The sequence below is a fragment of the Macaca nemestrina genome, chromosome 20 (assembly GCF_043159975.1).
Source record: "Macaca nemestrina isolate mMacNem1 chromosome 20, mMacNem.hap1, whole genome shotgun sequence".
NCBI classification, from domain to species: Eukaryota; Metazoa; Chordata; class Mammalia; order Primates; family Cercopithecidae; genus Macaca; species Macaca nemestrina.
Window position 1 is genome coordinate 6,034,689 of NC_092144.1, and position 19,052 is coordinate 6,053,740.

The 19,052-nt window shown below is 51.8% G+C and overlaps 2 protein-coding genes across 11 annotated transcripts in view; both read right to left on the reverse strand.

Annotated features, from left to right (window-relative positions):
* On the reverse strand, positions 1-11,342 carry LOC105484648 (solute carrier family 25 member 41). Of its 2 annotated transcripts, none has more exons than XM_071087944.1 (7): positions 7,619-7,968; positions 6,911-7,066; positions 4,755-4,907; positions 4,473-4,580; positions 1,294-1,461; positions 1,062-1,209; positions 1-524 (listed from the first exon to the last, which is right to left on the reverse strand). In XM_071087944.1, the coding sequence occupies exons 1-7, from the start codon at positions 7,829-7,831 to the stop codon at positions 352-354; spliced, it is 1,119 nt and encodes a 372-aa protein (XP_070944045.1). In that variant the 5' UTR covers positions 7,832-7,968; the 3' UTR covers positions 1-351. The 2 variants fall into 2 exon arrangements, with proteins under 2 accessions (XP_070944045.1, XP_011744773.1); XM_011746471.3 differs by lacking the exon at positions 7,619-7,968 and adding an exon at positions 11,238-11,342 and having other exon boundaries at positions 199-524.
* Positions 11,137-19,052, reverse strand: part of LOC105484653 (solute carrier family 25 member 23) — a 25,540-nt gene continuing 17,624 nt past the window's right edge. For 4 of the 9 annotated variants that reach the window (XM_011746505.3, XM_011746523.3, XM_011746515.3 and 1 more), the window contains 2 exons: positions 17,205-17,385; positions 11,137-11,526 (listed from right to left, as the gene is read on the reverse strand). In XM_011746505.3, coding sequence (XP_011744807.2) covers positions 11,505-11,526; positions 17,205-17,385 — 203 coding nt within the window. In that variant the 3' untranslated portion in view covers positions 11,137-11,504. Of the gene's footprint in view, positions 11,527-15,184; positions 17,386-19,052 lie in introns of those variants that run through there. The other 5 variants (XM_011746517.3, XM_071087943.1, XM_011746492.3 and 2 more) reach the window with 3 other exon arrangements.

Here is a 19,052-nt window from a genome sequence, read left to right on the forward strand (position 1 = left end):
TTCAACAAAAACCATCTCTTTATTCCTCGTTGTGTGACATGTTCACCATTTCGCCCTGGAGCCAGGACGACCCACAAGGAGCCAGACTGGAGTCCACGTTTCTTGTCTCAGGCTGCACTGTGGGGAGGGAGCCCTGGGAATCTTCTGACGCAGCATCACCCCCCACCCACCAACCCCAGCCTCAGGAATCTTCTGACCCAGCGCCCCACCCCCACCCCACCCCCAGCCTGCTTTTGCCACCAACAACTGCTCCAGGGCCTGAGCCTTGAGGCCTTGAGGGCTCTTTGAGGCCAGGGGTCATCAGGTCCTCCTGTCCCATTTCTGCCTAGGCTGTGTCGTCCAGCTCACAGCCTATACGCCCAGGGTTTTCTTCATGGCTTCGTACACCACATAGCTGATGCCACCTGCTGGTAAGACCTTCAGTAGCGTGGGGGTCATGCCTCGGTACAGCCCTAGCCAGCCCTGCTGGGCCAGGATCCGCTGGAGGACTCCGCGCATGGTGGGATTTGAGCCCTCCACGGTATCTGCAGGGACACAGACAAGATCAGAACTAGGCCAGAGATGACCCGGCCTCCTAGGAGTCTGGAATGTTGCAGACAGGTGCTGAAGCCACCGGTAGGGGCCCCAGGGGTCAGTAGGAAAGGAATTTCGAAGTCTTAGAGGAAATTGGTCAGTTTTAGGAAGAGTGGGGGAGTGTTTGAGTAGGAGTTTTCAGGATTAATTTTAGGAAATTTTCTTCGAGGGTGGCAGTGGGGATAGGATCTGGCTCTGTCACTCAGGCTGGAGTGCAGAGGCACGATCATAGCTCACTGCAGCCTCGATCTCCAGAGCTCAAGGGATCCTCCAGGCTCAGCCTCCCAAGTCGCTGGGACCACAGGTCTGTATCACCATGCCTGGCTACTTTATATGTATATATTGAGATGGAGTCTCAAAAGCCATCAAAAGTGGGCTGGGATCAGACATGGAGGGTGCCGGACTCAGTTTTGGGGAATGAGAAAATTAAGACAGCCAGGGCCTTGCGGGGAATGGGCATGCGTGGTGGCCGCTGGGGGCAGGCTGACCTTGGGCCTGCATCCTGGTGCGCACCAGAGTCAGTGGGTAGCTGGCCATCTGGCCACAGGTCGTGGATAGCGTCACAGATGACAGACTGACCAGGCCACTGGGGTCCCCCATATCCCTGCCTGACTTCAGCCAGAAGCACTGGAGCATCTGCAAGAGAAGGGGGGCCAGGAGAAAGCTCACTAGCAGCCTGGGCTCCGGCCACCCCTGCCACCCCCTCTGCAGGACCCATACCTCATAGACAGCCAGGTCGGTGCAGGCGTAGGGGATGATGCCGAGCATATTGGGCAGGTAGCCGCGGTAAAGGGCGCGGGTGCCCTCCCGCTGCAAGATCTGCCTGGCGCAGTCCAGCAGCCCCTTGTACTGGCCCGTCCGTCGCAAGGTCAGCCGTGTCTTCAGCACCTGGGGATGGCGGGGAACAAGGCAGCTCATTCAATTGAATCCTGTCAATGATTCTCAGGGGTAGCCATTGTCCCCACCCTACAAACAAGGAAAATGAGGCTCAGGAAGGCAAAGAGCTGGGTTTCAGACCCAGATCTGTCAGAGTCCCTGGGATGCTCTCTGAATTTTGAGTTCTGAAGCACAAATCCTGGCAAAGGCCAAGAGAGTGAGGGAAGAAGGCTCACGTCTGTCATCCCAGCCCTTTGGGAGGCTGAGGCGGGAGGATCGCTTGAGGCCAGGAGTTTGAGACCAGACTGGGCAACAAAGCGAGACCCCATCTCTACAAAAAAAAATCAATAAAATAAAAATAAGATATATATGGAAACATCAACATAGAAGAACGGCCTGGAAAATTGATTAAGAATAACAGGGAGGCCAGGCGCGGTGGCTCAAGCCTGTAATCCCAGCACTTTGGGAGGCCGAGATGGGCGGATCGCAAGGTCAGGAGATCGAGACCATCCTGGCTAACCTGGTGAAACCCCGTCTCTACTAAAAAAAAAAAAAATACAAAACACTAGCCGGGCGAGGTGGCGGGCGCCTGTAGTCCCAGCTACTTGGGAGGCTGAGGCAGGAGAATGGCGTGAACCCGGGAGGCGGAGCTTGCAGTGAGCTGAGATCCGGCCACTGCACTCCAGCCTGGGCGACAGAGCAAGACTCCGTCTCAAAAAAAAAAAAAAAAAAAAAAAAGAATAACAGGGAAGGGAGGCAAGAAAACATACCATCAAGCCTCGAAAATTGAAGACAGCTGGCAAAACTTTACGGCAAAAAGATCAAGCATTGGGGGGAAAGAAAGGGAGTGAATAAGTAGAGAACAGGGCCTTCCTAGGGCAGTGAAACTACTCCATAAGATACTACAATGGTGGATACAAGTCATTATACATTCCTCAAAAGCCATAGAACTGTTACTTTAAGAGTGAACCCTAGGTCGGGTGCGGTGGCTCACGCCTGTAATCCCAGCACTTTGGGAGGCCAAGACAGGTGGATCACTTGAGGTCAGGAGTTCGAGACCATCCTGGGCAACATGGTGAAACCCTGTCTCTACTAAAAATACAAAAATTAGCTGGGTGTGGTGGCAGGCACCTGTAATCCCAGCTCCTCGGGAGGCTGAGGCAGGAGAATCGCTTGAACCCGGGAATTGGAGGTTGCAGTGAGCAGTGAGTCAAGATCGCTCCACTGAAACTCCAGCCTGGGTGATAGAGTGAGACTCTCAAAAAAAAAAAAAAAAGGCCGGGCGCGGTGGCTCAAGCCTGTAATCCCAGCACTTTGGGAGGCCGAGACGGGCGGATCACGAGGTCAGGAGATCGAGACCATCCTGGCTAACATGGTGAAACCCCGTCTCTACTAAAAATACAAAAAACTAGCCGGGCGAGGTGGCGGGCGCCTGTAGTCCCAGCTACTCAGGAGGCTGAGGCAGGAGAATGGCGTAAACCCGGGAGGCAGAGCTTGCAGTGAGCTGAGATCCGGCCACTGCACTCCAGCCTGGGCGACAGAGCGAGACTCCGTCTCAAAAAAAAAGAAGGCTTCCTGGTTCTCAGATGAGGAATGAAAATATATACGTATACATATATATGGTATATATACATATTATATACATATTATATATGTTGCATATATTATATATAACATGCATATATATTATCTATTTTTATATTACATATTATATAATAAATGTAATTATATAATTATATATATTCAATTATTTATATATAATATATACATGTTATATGCACAATATATAACTAATATAATAAGTAATGTATATATGTGCATATTATATATAAAACATATATATATATTTTTGAGACAGGGTCTCCATCTGTCACTCAGGCTGGAGTGCAGTTGCGTGCCATCACAGCTCGCTGCAGCCTCGACCTTCTGGGCTCAAGTGATCCTCCCACCTCAGCCTCCTGAGTATCTGGGACTACAGGCGTACGCGCCACCACACCTGGCTGATTTTTTTTTTTTTCATTAGAGATGGGGTCTTGGTGTATTGCCCAGGCTGGTCTCAAACTCCTGGGCTCAAGCAAGCAGTCCTCCCTGCTCAGTCTCCCAAAGTGTTGGGATTACAGGCCTGAGCCATGGTGTCTGGCCTGAAAAGGTTTTATATATATATACATACACACATATGTACATATACATATATAAATACATATGTATATATTGTATATATGTTATATATAATATATACATATATAAATTTAGAGAAAGGAAGAGGAGATTGGAGAGGAGGAGGAGAGAAAGAGGTAAAGGGGGAGGAGGGAGAGGAGGGAGAAAGGAGGAAGGGAAGTGGAGGGAGAAAGGAGGAGGACGAGGTGAAGGGGGAGAAGGGAGAATAGAGGAGGAGAAAGAGGAGAGGAGGAGGAAGGAGAAAGATGAGGGGAGGGGGAGGGAGAAAGGGGAGGAGGAGGAAAAGGTGAAAGGGAGGAGGGAGAGGGGAGAAAGGGAGGAGGAAAGGGAGGAGGGAGAAGTGGGAGAAAAGAGGAGAAAGGAGGAGGGAAGGAGGAAGAGAGGAAGGAGGAGGGGAGGAGGAGGGAGAAAGGAGGAGGAGAGGAGGAGGGAGAAAGGAGAAAGGAGAAGGGGAGGAGGAGGAGAGAGAGAGAGGAGGTGGGGAGGAGGAGGGAGAAAGGAGAGGGGAGGTGCAGGAAGAAAGGAGGAGGGAGAAAGGAGGGGAGGAGGAGGAGAAGAAAGTGAAGGGAGGAGGAGGGAGAAAGGAGGAGGGGAGGAGGGAGAAAGGAGGAGGGGAGGAAGGAGAAAGGAGGAGGGGAGGAGGAGGGAAAAAGGAGGAGGGGAGGACAAGGGGAGAAAGGAGGAGGAGGAAGAGGTGAAGGGGGAGGAGGGACAAGTGGGAGAAAAAAGGAGGAGAAAGGGGGAGGGGAGGAGGAGGGGAAAAAGGAGGAAGAGGAAGTAGCCCAGCAATGTGGGTAACTAATTTACACAGCGTTTCCTCACCTGTGGGGCAGATGCTCTCTTACCTCCATGGGGTTAATGAGGGTCTGGGAGATGGCCACGGCCAGGGAACCGGCGAGGAGACGCTCCTGGAAGGGCGGGGACCCATGTATTCCACAGAAGTAATTCTTGCACTGGGAGAGGAGAGAGGAGGAGAGAGGAGTCAGCCACCCTCCGACACAAAACCCACGCGGGGAAGAGGCCTGGGGTCTGCAGGGTGAGCGTGTGTCTTGAACAAGGGCCTGGAGTTTTGGGGTGTGGGAGGGGTTTGGGCTTGAGCTGGGGGAAGCAGACCCCTCATTCCCCACCTGCTCGAATACGGAGAACTTGATGGCATACTCGGGAGCAATCTTGAGCACGTTGATACCGTTGCCCCGCCACAGGGAGCGGAAGCCTCCCTCCTGCACCATGCTCTGTAGCCCCCCCAGCAGGTTGGTGAAGGTCGTCTTGGAGGAGTAGACCTGGGTGGAGGGAGGACCTTGGAGGAGCCCCTCCTTACCTCTGTCTCTGTCCCCATCCCCACCCCAAGCGCAGCCCCACTGGGAACTCCCCAGCCACCCAACCCCAACCCATCCCCATCCCATCCCCATTCCTTCTTCAGCTCCTTCCCCAGCCAGTTCTAGAATCGCACACAACACGGACCCAAAGCCAACATCGACCCACATTCCTGCCTCATCCCTCTTCTTCATCTTCTCCTCAGTTCTTTTCTCTCTCTTTTTCCTTCCTTCCTTCCTTCCTTCCTTCCTTCCTTCCGTCCGTCCTTCCTTCCTTCCTTCCTTCCTTCCTTCCTTCCTTCCTTCCTTCCTTCCTTCCTTCCGTCCTTCCTTCCTTCCTTCCTTCCTTCCTTCCTTCCTTCCTTCCTTCCTTCCTTATTTTATTTTATTTTATTTTATTTTATTTTATTTTATTTTTTTGACGGGGTCTCACTCTGTCGCCCAGGCTGGAGTGCAGTGGGGGGATCTCGGCTCATTGCAACCTTTGCCTCCCTGGTTCAGGCAATTCTCCTGCCTCAGCCTCCCGAGTAGCTGGGATTACAGGCTCACATCACCACACCTGGCTAATTTTTGTATTTTTAGTAGAGACGGGGGTTTGCCATGTTGGCCAGGCTGGTCTGGAACTCCTGACCTCAGGTAATCCGCCCACCTTGGCCTCCCAAATTGCTGGGATTACAGGCGTCAGCCACCATGTCTGGCCTTGTTTTTCTTTTCTTTCTTGTTTTTTTGTTTGTTTATGTTTTTGAGACAGGGTCTTGTTCTGTTGCCCAGGCTGGAATGCAGTGATGCAATCACAGCTCACTGCAGCCTGAGACTCCTGGGTTCAAGTGATCCTCCCACCTCAGCCTCCCAAGTAGCTGGGACTACAGGTGCATGCTACCATGGCAGGCTAATTTTGTAAAATGTTTTGTATAGATGGGGTCTTACTAGGTTGCCCAGGCTGGTCTCAAACTCTCGGGCTCAAGCGATCTTCCCACTTTGGCCTCCCAAAGTGCTAAGATTATTATAGGTGTGAGTCACCATGCCCAACTCCTTTTTAAATTTTTATTTATTTAATTAATTTATTATCATTTTGTAGAGATGTGGCCTCACTATACTGCCCAGCTGGTCTCAAACTCCTAAGCTCAAGCAATCCTCCCTCCTTGGCCTCCCAAAGTGTTAGGATTATATATGTGAGCCACTGCACCCATTTATTTTTTTAGTCAGGGATCTCGCTCTGTCACCCCGGCTAGAGTTTGTGGCATGATCATGGCTCACTGCAGCCTCCAACTCCTGGGCTCAAGCGATCCTCCTGCCTCAACCTCCCGAGCAGCTGAGACTATAGGTGTGAGATATCCTGCTTGAGATAGCTCCAGTCCTACGCTGCCTTTTTCTTTTTTGAGACAGAGTCTCACTCTGTTGCCCAGGCTGGAGTGCAGTGGCGCGATCTCAGCTCACCGCAATCTCCATCTCCTGGGTTCAAGCAATTCTCCTGCCTTAGCCTCCTATGTAGCTGGGACTACAGGCACATGCCACCACGCCCGGCTAATTTTTTTGTATTTAGTAGAGACAGGGTTTCGCCATGTTGGCCAGGCTGGTCTCAAACTCCTGACCTCAGGTGATCTGCCTCCCCTGGGCCTCCCAAAGTGCTGGCATTAGAGGCATGAGCCACCACGCCTGGCCCCTACCCTGTCTTTAAACTCATCTAAAGACCCCACCCCCAATTCCCTGACCTCCAACCCCTACCTTGGCCCAGCCGTTGGTCCCTGTCCCTGGTTAAGTTCTCTCAGCTCCTCTAACTCGACTCCAAGCCAGGTCCACACCAGCTCCATCACCACCCACAACCTCAATCTCAACCAGTCCAGTAGAGCCCAACTCCAACCAGCACTCCCATCCTGAACTCCATCTACATCAACTCTATCTGTCCTCACCCCACGTTCTCCCCAGTGGCTCCAGCACTGTGTCCCGTCCTCCCTCCAACCCATACACACCTGCATGTACACTTTGGCTCTGTCCAGAGGTGCCGTGCCTGTGCGAGACACCGCCCCAGCCATTGCTCCTGAGAGCAGAAACTTCCACAAGGCCCCCTCGTTATCTACTTCCAGGACTTCCACAGGGACCATCAGCTGCTCTCCTGTGTCCAGCACCTGCAGGGAAGACCCGGCCCTCCCTCATCCTCAGCCAGGTTGGGGCACCTTCCCCAGACACACATCTAGGGCACCCTCCTGGTGAAAGACCCACCAGGTTCCCCCGAGTCTGCATTTTTTTTTTTTTTGAGACGGAGTCTTGCTCTGCTGCCCAGGTTGCAGTGCAGTGGCATGATCTCAGCTCCTTGCAGCCTCCACCTCCCAGGTTCAAGCAATTCCTGCCTCAGCCTCCTGAGTAGCTGGGATAATAGGTGTGCACCACCACACCTGACTGATTTTTGTATATATATTTTTTCATTAGAGAAAGGTTTCACTATGTTGGCCAGGCTGCTCTCTAACTCTTGACCTCAAGTGATTCGCCCACCTCTGCCTCCCAAAGTGCTGGGATTACATGCGTGAGTCATCGCGCCCTGCCTCCCTGCCCTGCCCTGCTTCAAGGTGGAATTCTAGGTCTGCTAGTGGGAGAGTGGGCCCATAGAGAGTGGGGGTAGCCTGGCCTCTCCCTGCAGTCCCGACCAGAGGCGCTCGGACACCGGTGTTTCCTGAACTCACCTGCTGTGACGGGAGATGGTCAAGGTTGTTGTCATGCATGTGTCCAAACACGTATCCATACACGTGTGTACAGCCAGAGTTCCAGGATGGGGGTGGGGGTGGGGGTGGAGGTGGCGGGGGAGGCGGGGCTTTGATGAGTAAGGTCTTGACCCTCCTAAAGAGCGTCTGGATCCTGGAGCAAGGGTTCTGAGGTTCTCCAGGCTGAGCGCCCATGGAGGAAGTTAGGACACCTGGCTTCAAATCTCTAAGCAGTAGTTTGCCACTCCAGCTACCATGCGGGAGTGTCTAGTGGGAGGGTTGTGTGGGGGACCAAGAGGAGGATGAAGTCACAACCGCCCCTGTGACCTCGCTGGGTGTGGTGGGCAGCTTGATGGCCCCTTTCCCCCAAATGTCCACCTCCTGATCCTCCCAACCAATAAATATGTTATCATTATAAATTGAATTGTGTCCCATCAAAATTATTATTTTTATTTATTTATTTATTTATTTATTTGAGACGGAGTCTCACTGTGTCGCCCAGGCTGGAGTACAGTGGCTCGATCTCGGCTCATTGCAAGCTCTGCCTCCCAGGTTCACACCATTCTCATGCCTCAGACTCCTGAGTAACTGGGACTACGGGTGCCTGCCGCCACGCCCAGCTAATTTTTTAAATTTGTAGTAGAGACGGGGTTTCACCGTGTTAGCCAGGATGGTCTCGATCTCCTGATCTCGTGATCCGCCCGCCTCGGCCTCCCAAAGTGCTGGGATTACAGACGTGAGCCACAGCGCTCGACCCCAAAATTATTATTATTATTATTGTTGTTGTTTTGATATGGAATCTCGCTCTGTCGCCCAGACTGGTGTGCAGTGGCGCGATCTTGGCTCACTGCAAGCTCTGCCTCCTGGGTTCAAGTGATTCTCGTGTCTCAGTCTCCCAAGTAGCTGGAATTACCAGCATCTGCCACCACGCCTGGATAATTTTTGTAAGTTTAGTAGAGACAGGGTTTTGCCATGTTGGCCAGGCTAGTCTTGAATTCCTGACCTCAAGTGATCCACCTGCCTCGGCCTCCTGAAGTGTTGGGGTTATAGGTGTGAGCCACCACGCCCAGCTCAAAATTAATTTTTTGTTAATTTTTTTTATTTCAGAGAAGGGGTCTTTCTCTATTTTCCAGGCTGGGCTGGAGTGCAGGGGTGCAATCATGGCTCACTGCAGCTTCAATCTCCTGGGCTCAAGTGATCCTCCCACCTCAGCCTCCTGAGTGGCTGGGACTACACGAGCACACGCCAACAGCCTGGCTACTTTTGGTTTTCGTTTCTGTAGGGGGTCTTGCTATGTTGCCCAGGCTGGTCTTGAACTCCTGGCCTCAAGTGATCCTCCTGCCTCATCCAAAGTGTTGGGATTATAGGCATGAGACACCACACTGGGCCCTATCAAAACTCTTATGTTGAAGCCCTGTCTCCCAGTGGGCTGGAATTTGGAGATAGGGCCTTTGGGAGCTCATTAGGGTTAGATGAACTCATGACGATGGCCCCTGCAAGATGGAATTAGTTCCATAAGAAATAGACAAACCTGAGCTCTTTCTCTCTCATTCTACCATGGGAGTACACAGCAAGAAGGCATGGTAGGAAGAAATCCCTCAGCAGGAACTGAGCTAGCCAGTCACCTTATCCTTGGATTTCCCAGCCTCCAGAAATAAATGTCTGCAGTTTAAGACCCCACTCTGTAGTGTTTCCTTATAGCAGCCTGGGCTGACTTACATTTGTTACATGGCAAAGGGGAATTAAGTTTGCAGATACAATTGAGGTTGCTAGGCCAGATGTGCTGGCTCGCGCCTGTAATCCCAGCACATTGGGAAGCCGAGGCGGGTGGATCATCTGAGGTTAGGAGTTCGAGACCAGCCTGACCAACATGATGAAACCCAGTCTCTCCTAAAAATACAAAAATTAGCCAGGCTTGATGGCCGGCCCCTGTAATCTCAGCTACTCTGGAGGCTGAGACAGGAGAATTGCTTGAACCCAGGAGACGGAGGTTGCAGTGAGCCGAGATCCGGCCAATGCACTCCACCCTGGGCAACAGAGCAAGACTCCATCTCAAACAAACAAACAATGACAACAACAACAACAACAAAACCTTGCTAGGCTGGGCGCAGTGGCTCACGCCTATAATACCAGCACTTTGGGAGGTTGAGGCAGGTGGATCACATGAGCCCAGGAGTTCGAGACCAGCCTGGGCAACATGGCCAGACTCCTGTCTCTACAAAAAATACAAAAATTAGTTGGGCATGGTGGTCCATGCCTGTAGTCCCAGCTACCAAGGAGGCTGAGGTGGAAGGATTGCTTGAGCCTGGGAGGTGGGCAATGCAGTGAGCTGAGATCTTGCCACTGAACCCCAGGCTGGGTGACAGAGCGAGAACCCTGTCTCCAAAAAAAGAAACGAATTAAGGTTGCTAAACAGCTGATGGGAAGATGGTCTCACTCTGTCACCCAGGCTGGAGTACAGTGGCACAATTAAGATCAATCCCCTTGACCTCTCTGCTCAGGTGGTTCTCCCACCTCAGCCACCTGAGTGGCTAGGAACACAGGCGCGGACACCATACCCGGCTAATTTTTTTTTTTTTTTTTTTGAGACAGAGTCTCGCTGTGTCACCCAGGCTGGACCCAGGCTGGAGTGCAGTGGCGCGATCTCGGCTCACTGCAAGCTCCGTTTCCCAGGTTCACGCCATTCTTCCGCCTCAGCCTCCAGAGTAGCTGGGACTACAGGCGCCCACCACCACGCCCGGCTAATTTTTTGTATTTTTAGTAGAGATGGGGGTTTCACCATGTTAGGCAGGATGGTCTCGATCTCCTGACCTCGTGATCCGCCCACCTCGGCCTCCCAAAGTGACGCCCGGCTAATTTTTAAAAATTATTTTCGGCTGGGTGTGGTGGCTCACACCTGTAATTCCAGCACTTTGGGAGGCCAAGGTAGGTGGATCACCTGAGGTCAGGAGTTTGAGACCAGCCTGGCCAACATGATAAAACCCCGTGTCTACTAAAAATGACAAAAATTAGCTGAGTGTGGTGGTGCACGCCTGTAATCCCAGCTACTTGGGAGGCTGAGGCAGGAGGATCACTTGAGTCCAGGAATTCAAGACCAGCCTGGGCAGCAAAGCAAGAAATTTTTCTACAGAAAATTTTAAAAATTAGCCAGGTGTGGTCCTGTGCACCCTGTAGTCCCAGCTACGTGGGAGGCTGAAGGGGGAGACTCCCTTGAGCACAAGAATTAGAGGCTGCAGTGAGCTATGATTGTGCCACTACACTCCAGCCTGGGTGACAGAGTAAGATCCAGTCTCTAAAAAAAAAAAAAGTAGTCAGGCATGGTGGTGTGCACTTGTGGTCCCAGCTACTCCGGAGGCTGAGGTGGGAGGATCGCCTGAGGCTGGGAGTTTGAAGCTGCAGTGAGCCATGACTGCACCCCTGCACTCCAGCCTGGGGAGGGGACAGAGTGAGATCCTGTTTCAAAAACCAAAACCAAAACCAAAAAAAATGTGACAAAATCATATACATGCAGGTGCATATATATTAGCCAGCTATTGCTATGTGACGAATTACCTCCCACCAAAGCTTGGCAGCTTAACACAACAAACGTTTATCATCTCACCCATGTTCTGAGCATTAGGAACTCAGGAGCTGCTGAGCCAGCTGTTCCTGTGGTTCAGTGTTTGAAGTATAAGAGTCTAAGATTCAGGATTCAGGTACTGGGATCCAGTTATTCTGGTGGAGGGATCCCCAAAGCTTGGACTATCCAGGGCATGCAACTGGTAGAATTGCAGTGAGATGTTGGCCAGGACAGCAAGATCCTCTTCCAAGTTCAGTTACATGGCTATTGGCTGAGTTCCTCACCACATGGTCCTCTCCATAAGGCTGCTCATGGCATGACCACCGTCTTCCTTCAGAGCAAATGTTATGAGAAAGGGAGAGAGAGCAAGAGAGAGCATATAACCAATAACCAAGATGGTAGCTGCAGTGTCTTTTTTTTTTTTTCCTTTCTTTGAGACGTAGTTTCCCTCTTTCGCCCAGGCTAGAGTACAGTGGCGCAATCTCGGCTGACTGCAACCTCTGCCACCCGGGTTCAAGCAATTCTCCTGCCTCAGCCTCCTGAGTAGCTGGGATTATAGGTGCCCGCCACCACGCCTGGCTAATTTTTGTATTTTTAGTAGAGACAGGGTTTTGCAATATTGGCCAGGCTGGTCTCGAACTTCTGACCTCAGGTGGTTCACCCGCCTCAGCCTCCCAAAATGCTAGGATTATAGGCATGAGCCAGCACCCAGACTTTTTTTTCATTTTTTTGAGATGGAATCTCACTCTGTCGCCCAGGCTGGAGTGCAATGGTGCAATCTTGGCTCACAGAAACCTCCACCTCCCGGGTTCAAGTGATTCTCCTGCCTCAGCTTCCCTAGTAGCTGGGATTACAGGCGTGCTCCACCACACCCAGCTAATTTTAATATTTTTAGTAGAAACAGGGTTTTGCCATGTTGCCCAGGCTGGTCTCAAACTCCTGGGATCAAGTGACCTTGAACTCCTGAGCTCAAGTCATCCTCCCATCTCAGCCTCCTGAGCCGCTGGAACTACAGGTGTATGCCATCATGCCCAGCTAATTGAAAATTTTTTTGCAGAAATGGGGTCTCACTGTGTTGCCCAGGCTGGTCTCAAACTTCTGGTCTCAAGCGATCGTCCTGCCCCGACCTCCCAAAGTGCTGGGTTTACAGGCATGAGCCTGAATTTTCTATTTTTTTCTACAGTGAATTTGAATTACTCGTTTTGGGTTGAACTGTGTCCCCTAAAAAGATGTGTTCAAGCCCTAACTCCTGTAACCTGCGAATGTGACCTTATTTGGAAATAGGGTCTTTGCAGATATAATCGAGTTAAAATGAGGTCACACTGCATTGGAGGGGTGTCCTAATCTGATGACTGCTGTCCTTCAAGACATGGAATCGGCCGGGCACGGTGGCTCATGGCTGTAATCCCAGCACTTCAGGAGGCCGAGGCGGGCGGATCACGAGATCAGGAGATCGAGACCATCCTGGCTAACATGGTGAAACCCCGTCTCTACTAAAAATACAAAAAAAAAAAAAAAAAAAAAAAATAGCCGGGCGTGGTGGTGGGCACCTGTAGTCCCAGCAACTGAGGAGGCTGAAGAAGGAGAATGGTGTGAACCCAAGAGGTAGAACTTGCAGTGAGCTGAGATCGCGCCACTGCACTCCAGCCTGGGCGACAGAGCAAGACTCCATCTCAAAAAAAAAAAAAAAAAAAAAAAAGATATGGAATTTGCACTTTGGGAGGCCGAGGCGGGTGGATCACTTGAGGTCAGGAGTTTGAGACCAGCCTGGCCAACATAGCGAAACCTGTCTCTACTAAAAATACAAAAATTAGCCAGGTGTGGTGGTGTGCACCTGTAATCCCAGCTATTCTGGAGGTTCAGGCATGAGGATCACTTGAATCCAGGAGACAGAGGTTGTAGTGAGCCGAGATCACATCATCATCGCACTCCAGCCTGGGCAACAGAGCAAAACTCTGTCTCAGAAAAGGGGGCCGGGTGCGGTGGCTCACGCCTGTAATCCCAGCACTTTGGGAGGCTGAGGTGGGTGGATCACAAGGTCAGGAGATCGAGACCATCCTGGTCAACACGGTGAAACCCCATCTCTACTAAAAAAAAATACAAAAAATTAGCCGGGCGTGGTGGCGGGCGCCTGTAGTCTCAGCTACTCGGGAGGCTGAGGCAGGAGAATGGCGTGAACCTGGGAGGTGGAGCTTGCAGTGAGTGAGATCGCGCCACTGCACTCCGGCCTGGGCGACGGAGCGAGACTCCGTCTCAAAAAAAAAAAAAAAAGAAAAAAAAGAAAAAGGATGGAAATTTGGGCAGAGAGACACAGACACACAGAAGGCAGCATACAGCATGAGGATAGGCAGGCAATGGAGTGATGGATCCATCATAAGCCAGGGAATACCAAGGACCAAGTGCGATGGCTCACACCTATAATCCTATCACTCTGGGAGGCTGAAGGTTGACGAATTGCTTGACCCCACAAGTTCAAGATGGGCCTGGGTAACGAGATGATATCCTATTTCCACAAAAAAGAAGTAATAATAATTAGGCCAGGCACGGTGGCTCACACCTTGAATCCCAGCACTTTGGGAGGCTGAGGTGGGCAGATCACCTGAGGTCAGGAGTTCGAGACCAGCCTGGCCAACATGAGAAAACCTGGTCTCTACTAAAAATACAAAAATTAGCTGGGTGTGGTGGTGCACGCCTGTAATACCAGCTATTCTGGAGGCTGAGGCAGGAGAATCGCTTGAACTCGGGAGGCAGAGGTTGCAGTGAGCCGAAAGCAAGCCACCGTACTCCAGCCTGGGAAACAAGAGCGAGACTCCGTCTCAAAAAAAAAAAAAAAAAAAAAAAATTAGCCAGGCATGGTGGCATACACCTGTGGTTCTAGCTGCTTGGGAGGCTGAGGTGGGAGAATCACTTGAACCTGGGAGGCACAGGTGGCAGTGAGCCACGATCGTGTCACTGCACTCCAGCCTGAGTGACAGAGCAAGGCTGCATCACAAACAAACAAGCAAAGAAATAAACAGAAAGTTAGCTGGGCATGGTGACGGTTGCCTATAGTCCCAGCTACTTGGAAGGCTGAGGTGAGAGGATCACTTGAGCCCAGGAGGTGTAAGCTGTAGTGAGTCGAGATCGCACCACTGCACTCCAGCCTGGGCGACAGAGCGGGATCTCTGTTTCAAAAAAAAAAAAAAAAAAAAAATAGCTGGACACAGCAGTGCATGTGCCTGTCGTCCCTGTGGTCCCAGATACTCAGGAGGCTGAGGTGGGAGGATTGCTTGAGCCCAGGAATTCGAGGCTGCAGTCAGCTATGAGTGTACCACTGCACTCTAACCTGGGCTGCAGAGTGAGATCCCATCACACACACACACACACACACACACACAAATTGTTTTAAGCCATCCCGTTTGTGATAATTTGGTCTGGCAGCCCTAGGAAACGGATAATTTGAAAAAAATTTGAAATTTCTAATTTTTAAAAAAATACAGGGCCGGGCATAGTGGCTCACGCCTGTAATCCCAGCACTTTGGGAGGCTGAGGCAGGCGGATCACGAGGTCAGGAGTTCGAGACCAGCCTGGCCAACATGGGGAAGCGCTGTCTCTCCTAAAAATACAAAAAATTAGCCAGGTGTGGTGGTGGGCGCCTATAATCCCAGCTACTCAGGAGGCTGAGGCAGGAGAATCACTTGAACCCGGGAGGCGGAGGTTGCAGTGAGCTGAGACCATGCCACTGTACTCCAGCCTGGGCAACAGAATGAGACTGTCTCAAAAACAAAAAACAAAAAACAAAACACCAGAACATTTAGAAGGGGTTATAAACATGGATTCCCTAACCCTGCTCCCATTTTATAGATGTGTAAACTGAGGCTCAAAGAGGGAATCGTTTCCTGGCTCTTGGAACTGTGGGTGTTGGGAAGCAGCCCCTTATCCCTTCCCTAGGGGTAGGCTAAGATGGTCCCATAGCCACCCACCCCCTTTTCAGCAAAAACCACAATAAAAGAGCTTAGAAAATTTATTCCTTTTGTTCTTTTCCTTTGAAATAACACACACAGGCAGGGAGGTGGGGCGCAGTGGAGGTGGAAGCGTGAGGAAGTCCTCCAGCCCCTCCCCGAATCCCCATTCCCCTTTCCAAGTCCCTCCATGGGGTCTCCCGATGATCCTAAGCTCAGAATCCAGCTATGAAGTGCAGAATGTATGGAGGTAGGGGAGGGGGACTTTGCTCCTCTCTCTCGTAGAAAAATAGATCCGGAATGAATTTGGGGATTTGGCGTTTTTCTGTTTTGTTCTTTGCATCATTGGGTGCTTGGGTTCAGGGAAGGGTGGTCTTTGCCGAGTTTCTCCTGGCTTTCAACTCTGGAAGCCTGGGGAGGGGCTGGCAGTGCTGGGGCGGGGACATCCCTTCATGTGTCCCTGGCCTCAGACTGTCTCCTTGCCAGCCGCCAGGAGTGAGTGATTCCTCGGACCCCTTGGAGGGACACAGCTCTGGGGACTATTCGCCTAGAAGGTGGGAGGCGGATGGAAGATGCTGTAAAGTGGGGGGGATGCAGGGAGTGGGGTGGTTCCAGGGAACAGTTCCCCCACAGGGCTGGGAGGGGGTGGCCATGCAGAGGAGGTGAGGTGAGGAGGAATCCAGCATCCGTGCAGGTCGCAGGACATTCATCTCTGCCCTTGCTGCCTGATGATGAGCTGTATCAGGACCTGGGACCAATCCCCCAGGGTTTTCTGCAGCCAGGACCTGGGCTCCCTTTCCCACAGGCTCCCTCCACCATGCAATTTCATGTCACGAGAAGCCTGCTCTGGGCATCAGTGTGTGTGGGATACTGTGTAACTGGGCTGCCAGGATCTAGACTTGGGGCCTGAACATGTGAGACCTGGCGCCTGGAAGATTCAGACCAGAAACCAGGGGTTAAGGGCTTGGGATTCAGTGCCTTGGAATATCAGGGTCTGCCTTTAAGAGATGAGGTTTCAACATCGAGGGACTGGGCAGAAGGATTGGGGATCTAGAATGTGGAATCCAGCAGCTGCAGTTGCCAGGATCCACTTGCTGTACTGATGGGGCCTCTACACTTGTTTTAGGAGCCATAATCTGGTGGGTGAGGGCTTGGGGGATCTGGGATCCAGTGGCTGGGGGTGGAAGGCGTAGTGCTTGAAATGTAGGGATCTGGCAGTCAGAGTAGAAGGATGTGAGACCCAGTGTCAAGGTTAAAAAACAAACAAACAAATAAAAAACCAATGCAGGAATCCAGTGGATGGAGTGAGGGGATCTGGGATCCAGTGATGAGGGCCCCAGGATCTAGGCATTGCGATTGTCAGGATCCGGTGGTGAGGTCTGTTGACATCCAGAATCCAGCAGCTGAGCATGAAGATCCAGGGCTCGAGGCATGGGGATCTGGGGTTGGGGATCTAGGATCCAGTGTTTCACAAGGACACTGGATCTGGTGCTCGAGGGAGGTGGGGTCTGGGTGTTGAGGTACACAGAGAATTCGTGCTCCTGTGGTTGGGGTGTTGGGATCCATTCACTGATTTGTGTGGGATCCAGTGGTTAAGACATGGAGGTCCAGGATCCAGTAGGGGGGACAGGGAAGCGTGGGATCCACCTTGGGATGTAGGGCTGCAGGATCCAGTGATTTGGGGATGGGGATTAAGGGCTGGGGTGTGGATAATCTTGGATCTTGTAGTTAGGGTAGCAGACTTGAGTTGCTGAAGTAAGGGATCCACAGTTATGGTTACAGGGGATCTGGGATCTAGAGATAGGGTACTGGGATCTAGTGGCTGAAGGGTGGGGATCCCATGACCCAGTGGTTGGGGCATAGGAGTCTAGGATCCAGGATCTGGGTGCTGGGATCCCATAACTCAATGGTTGAGGCATAGGAGCCTAGAATCCAGGATCTGGGTACTGATTTCTCGTGGCCAAAGAGTAGGGATCCTGTGGTTGGATCATCAGTCTCCAGTGGCTGAGGTGTGGGGGACGTCATGCCTGGGGTGAGGGATTGGGGGGACAGGCTCCGGGTCCCTCACCTGGACGTGACCCCCAAGGCCTGCTTCATGTTCTCGTAGACCACATAGGAGATGCTCACAGCTGGAATAACCTTCATGAAGTTGGGGGCAATGCCCCGGTAGAGGCCCCGCATGCCCTCCTGGGACAGGATGTGACGTAGCAGACCCAGCATGGACAGCTGGGGGCCACCCTCGATGGAGGCTGGGAGGGGGCGGGGGGCACCAGGTAAGGCCAATGTTCCCCTTTCACTTTCCCCTCCTACCCCCCAGGGTTGGGCCAGGTGGTGTCACTGCAGCAGGAGGGAAGGAGGTTAGACTAACAGTGGGACCTACCACTCAGAGGCGAGACTTGTATTGACCTTGGAACTGGCTCCTCACCTTTTTGCCCCAAGTTTGGGGACAATTAGAAATGGAGCAGGTATAGGTGTGCAAGGTGGGAGAGGACAGAAATGTCCTCCTCCTGGAGCCAGGTTCCCTTCCTCCTTTCCCAGCTGACTCCTACTCATCCTCCTAACCCCTATCCCAGAGCCAACTCCCCAGGGGAGTCCTCCTTGGTGCTCCAGTCTAAGTCAGGCTCCTCCCTGCACTCCACCCACTTTTTTCTTCCCCCAGAGATGGAGTTTCGCTCCTGTTGCTCAGGCTGGAGTGCAGTGGTGCGATCTCGGCTCACTGCAACCTCCGCCTCCCGAGTTCAAGTGATTCTCCTGCCTCAGCCTCCCAAGTAGCTGGGATTACAGGCATAAGCCACCACACCTGGCTAATTTTTTTGTACTTAGTAGAGATGGGGTTTCACCATGTTGGTCAGGCAGGTCTTGAACTCTTGACCTCAGGTGATCCACCTGCCAGGGCTCCCAAAGTGCTGGGATTACAGGCATGTGCCACTGTGCCCGGCCCTTTTTTTTTGAGCCTGTTGCCCAGGCTGGAGTGCAATGGCACGATCTCGGCTCACTGCAACTTACACCTCCTGGGTTCAAGCGATTCTCCTGCCTCAGCTTCTTGAGTAGCTCAGATTACAGGTGCCCGCTACCACGCCCAGTTAATTTTTGTATTTTTAGTAGAGACAGGGTTTAGCCACGTTGGTCAGGCTAGTCTCGAACTCCTGACCTCAGGTGATCCACCCGCCTAGGCCTCCCAAGGTGCTGGGATGGCAGGTGTGAGCCACTGCCCCTGGCTCCCACCCACTTTTTTGAGACAGGGTCTCACTCTGTCACCCAGGCTGGAGTGTGGCGGCATAATCATAGCTCACTGCAGCCTTGAACTCCTGGGCTCAAGTGATCCTCTGGCCTCAGCCTCCCAAATAGTTGGGACTATAGGCACCTGCCACCACGCCTGGCTAATTTATTTCATTTTTTTTAAAAAAAGATGGGGTCTTGCTATGTTGCCTGGGCTGGTCTCAAACTCCTGGCCTCAAACGATCCTTCCTCTTTGGCCTCCTAAAGTCCTGGGATTACAGATGTAAGCCACTGTGCCCGGCCTCCTTCTCCCCTTTATACAACCCTAAATCAATACTTAATTCCAGAATGATTTATTTTGCATCTTCCTTCCTCTCCAGCCTGTGAGCTCTATGAGGGTGGGGACCGTGTCCATCTTGTGCACTGACACATCCCCAGTGAAAATCACAATACACAAGCACTAAAATTCCCAAGAAAATTCTCAAAACAGATTCAGAAAGAATAGGAGGGTAGTGGTGGAGGGGAAAGGGGGGAAATAATTCATAAAAGAAAAATACAGACAAAAACAATAACCAGTCTGGCCCTGACTGCTCCCTACCCTTGCTCCTAGCCTCCCACTCACGATAACCCAGGCTTGCAAATTAGAGTTCAAGTTACCAGCCTGGAAATGCTAGATATTTGCCAGCAGTGACATCCC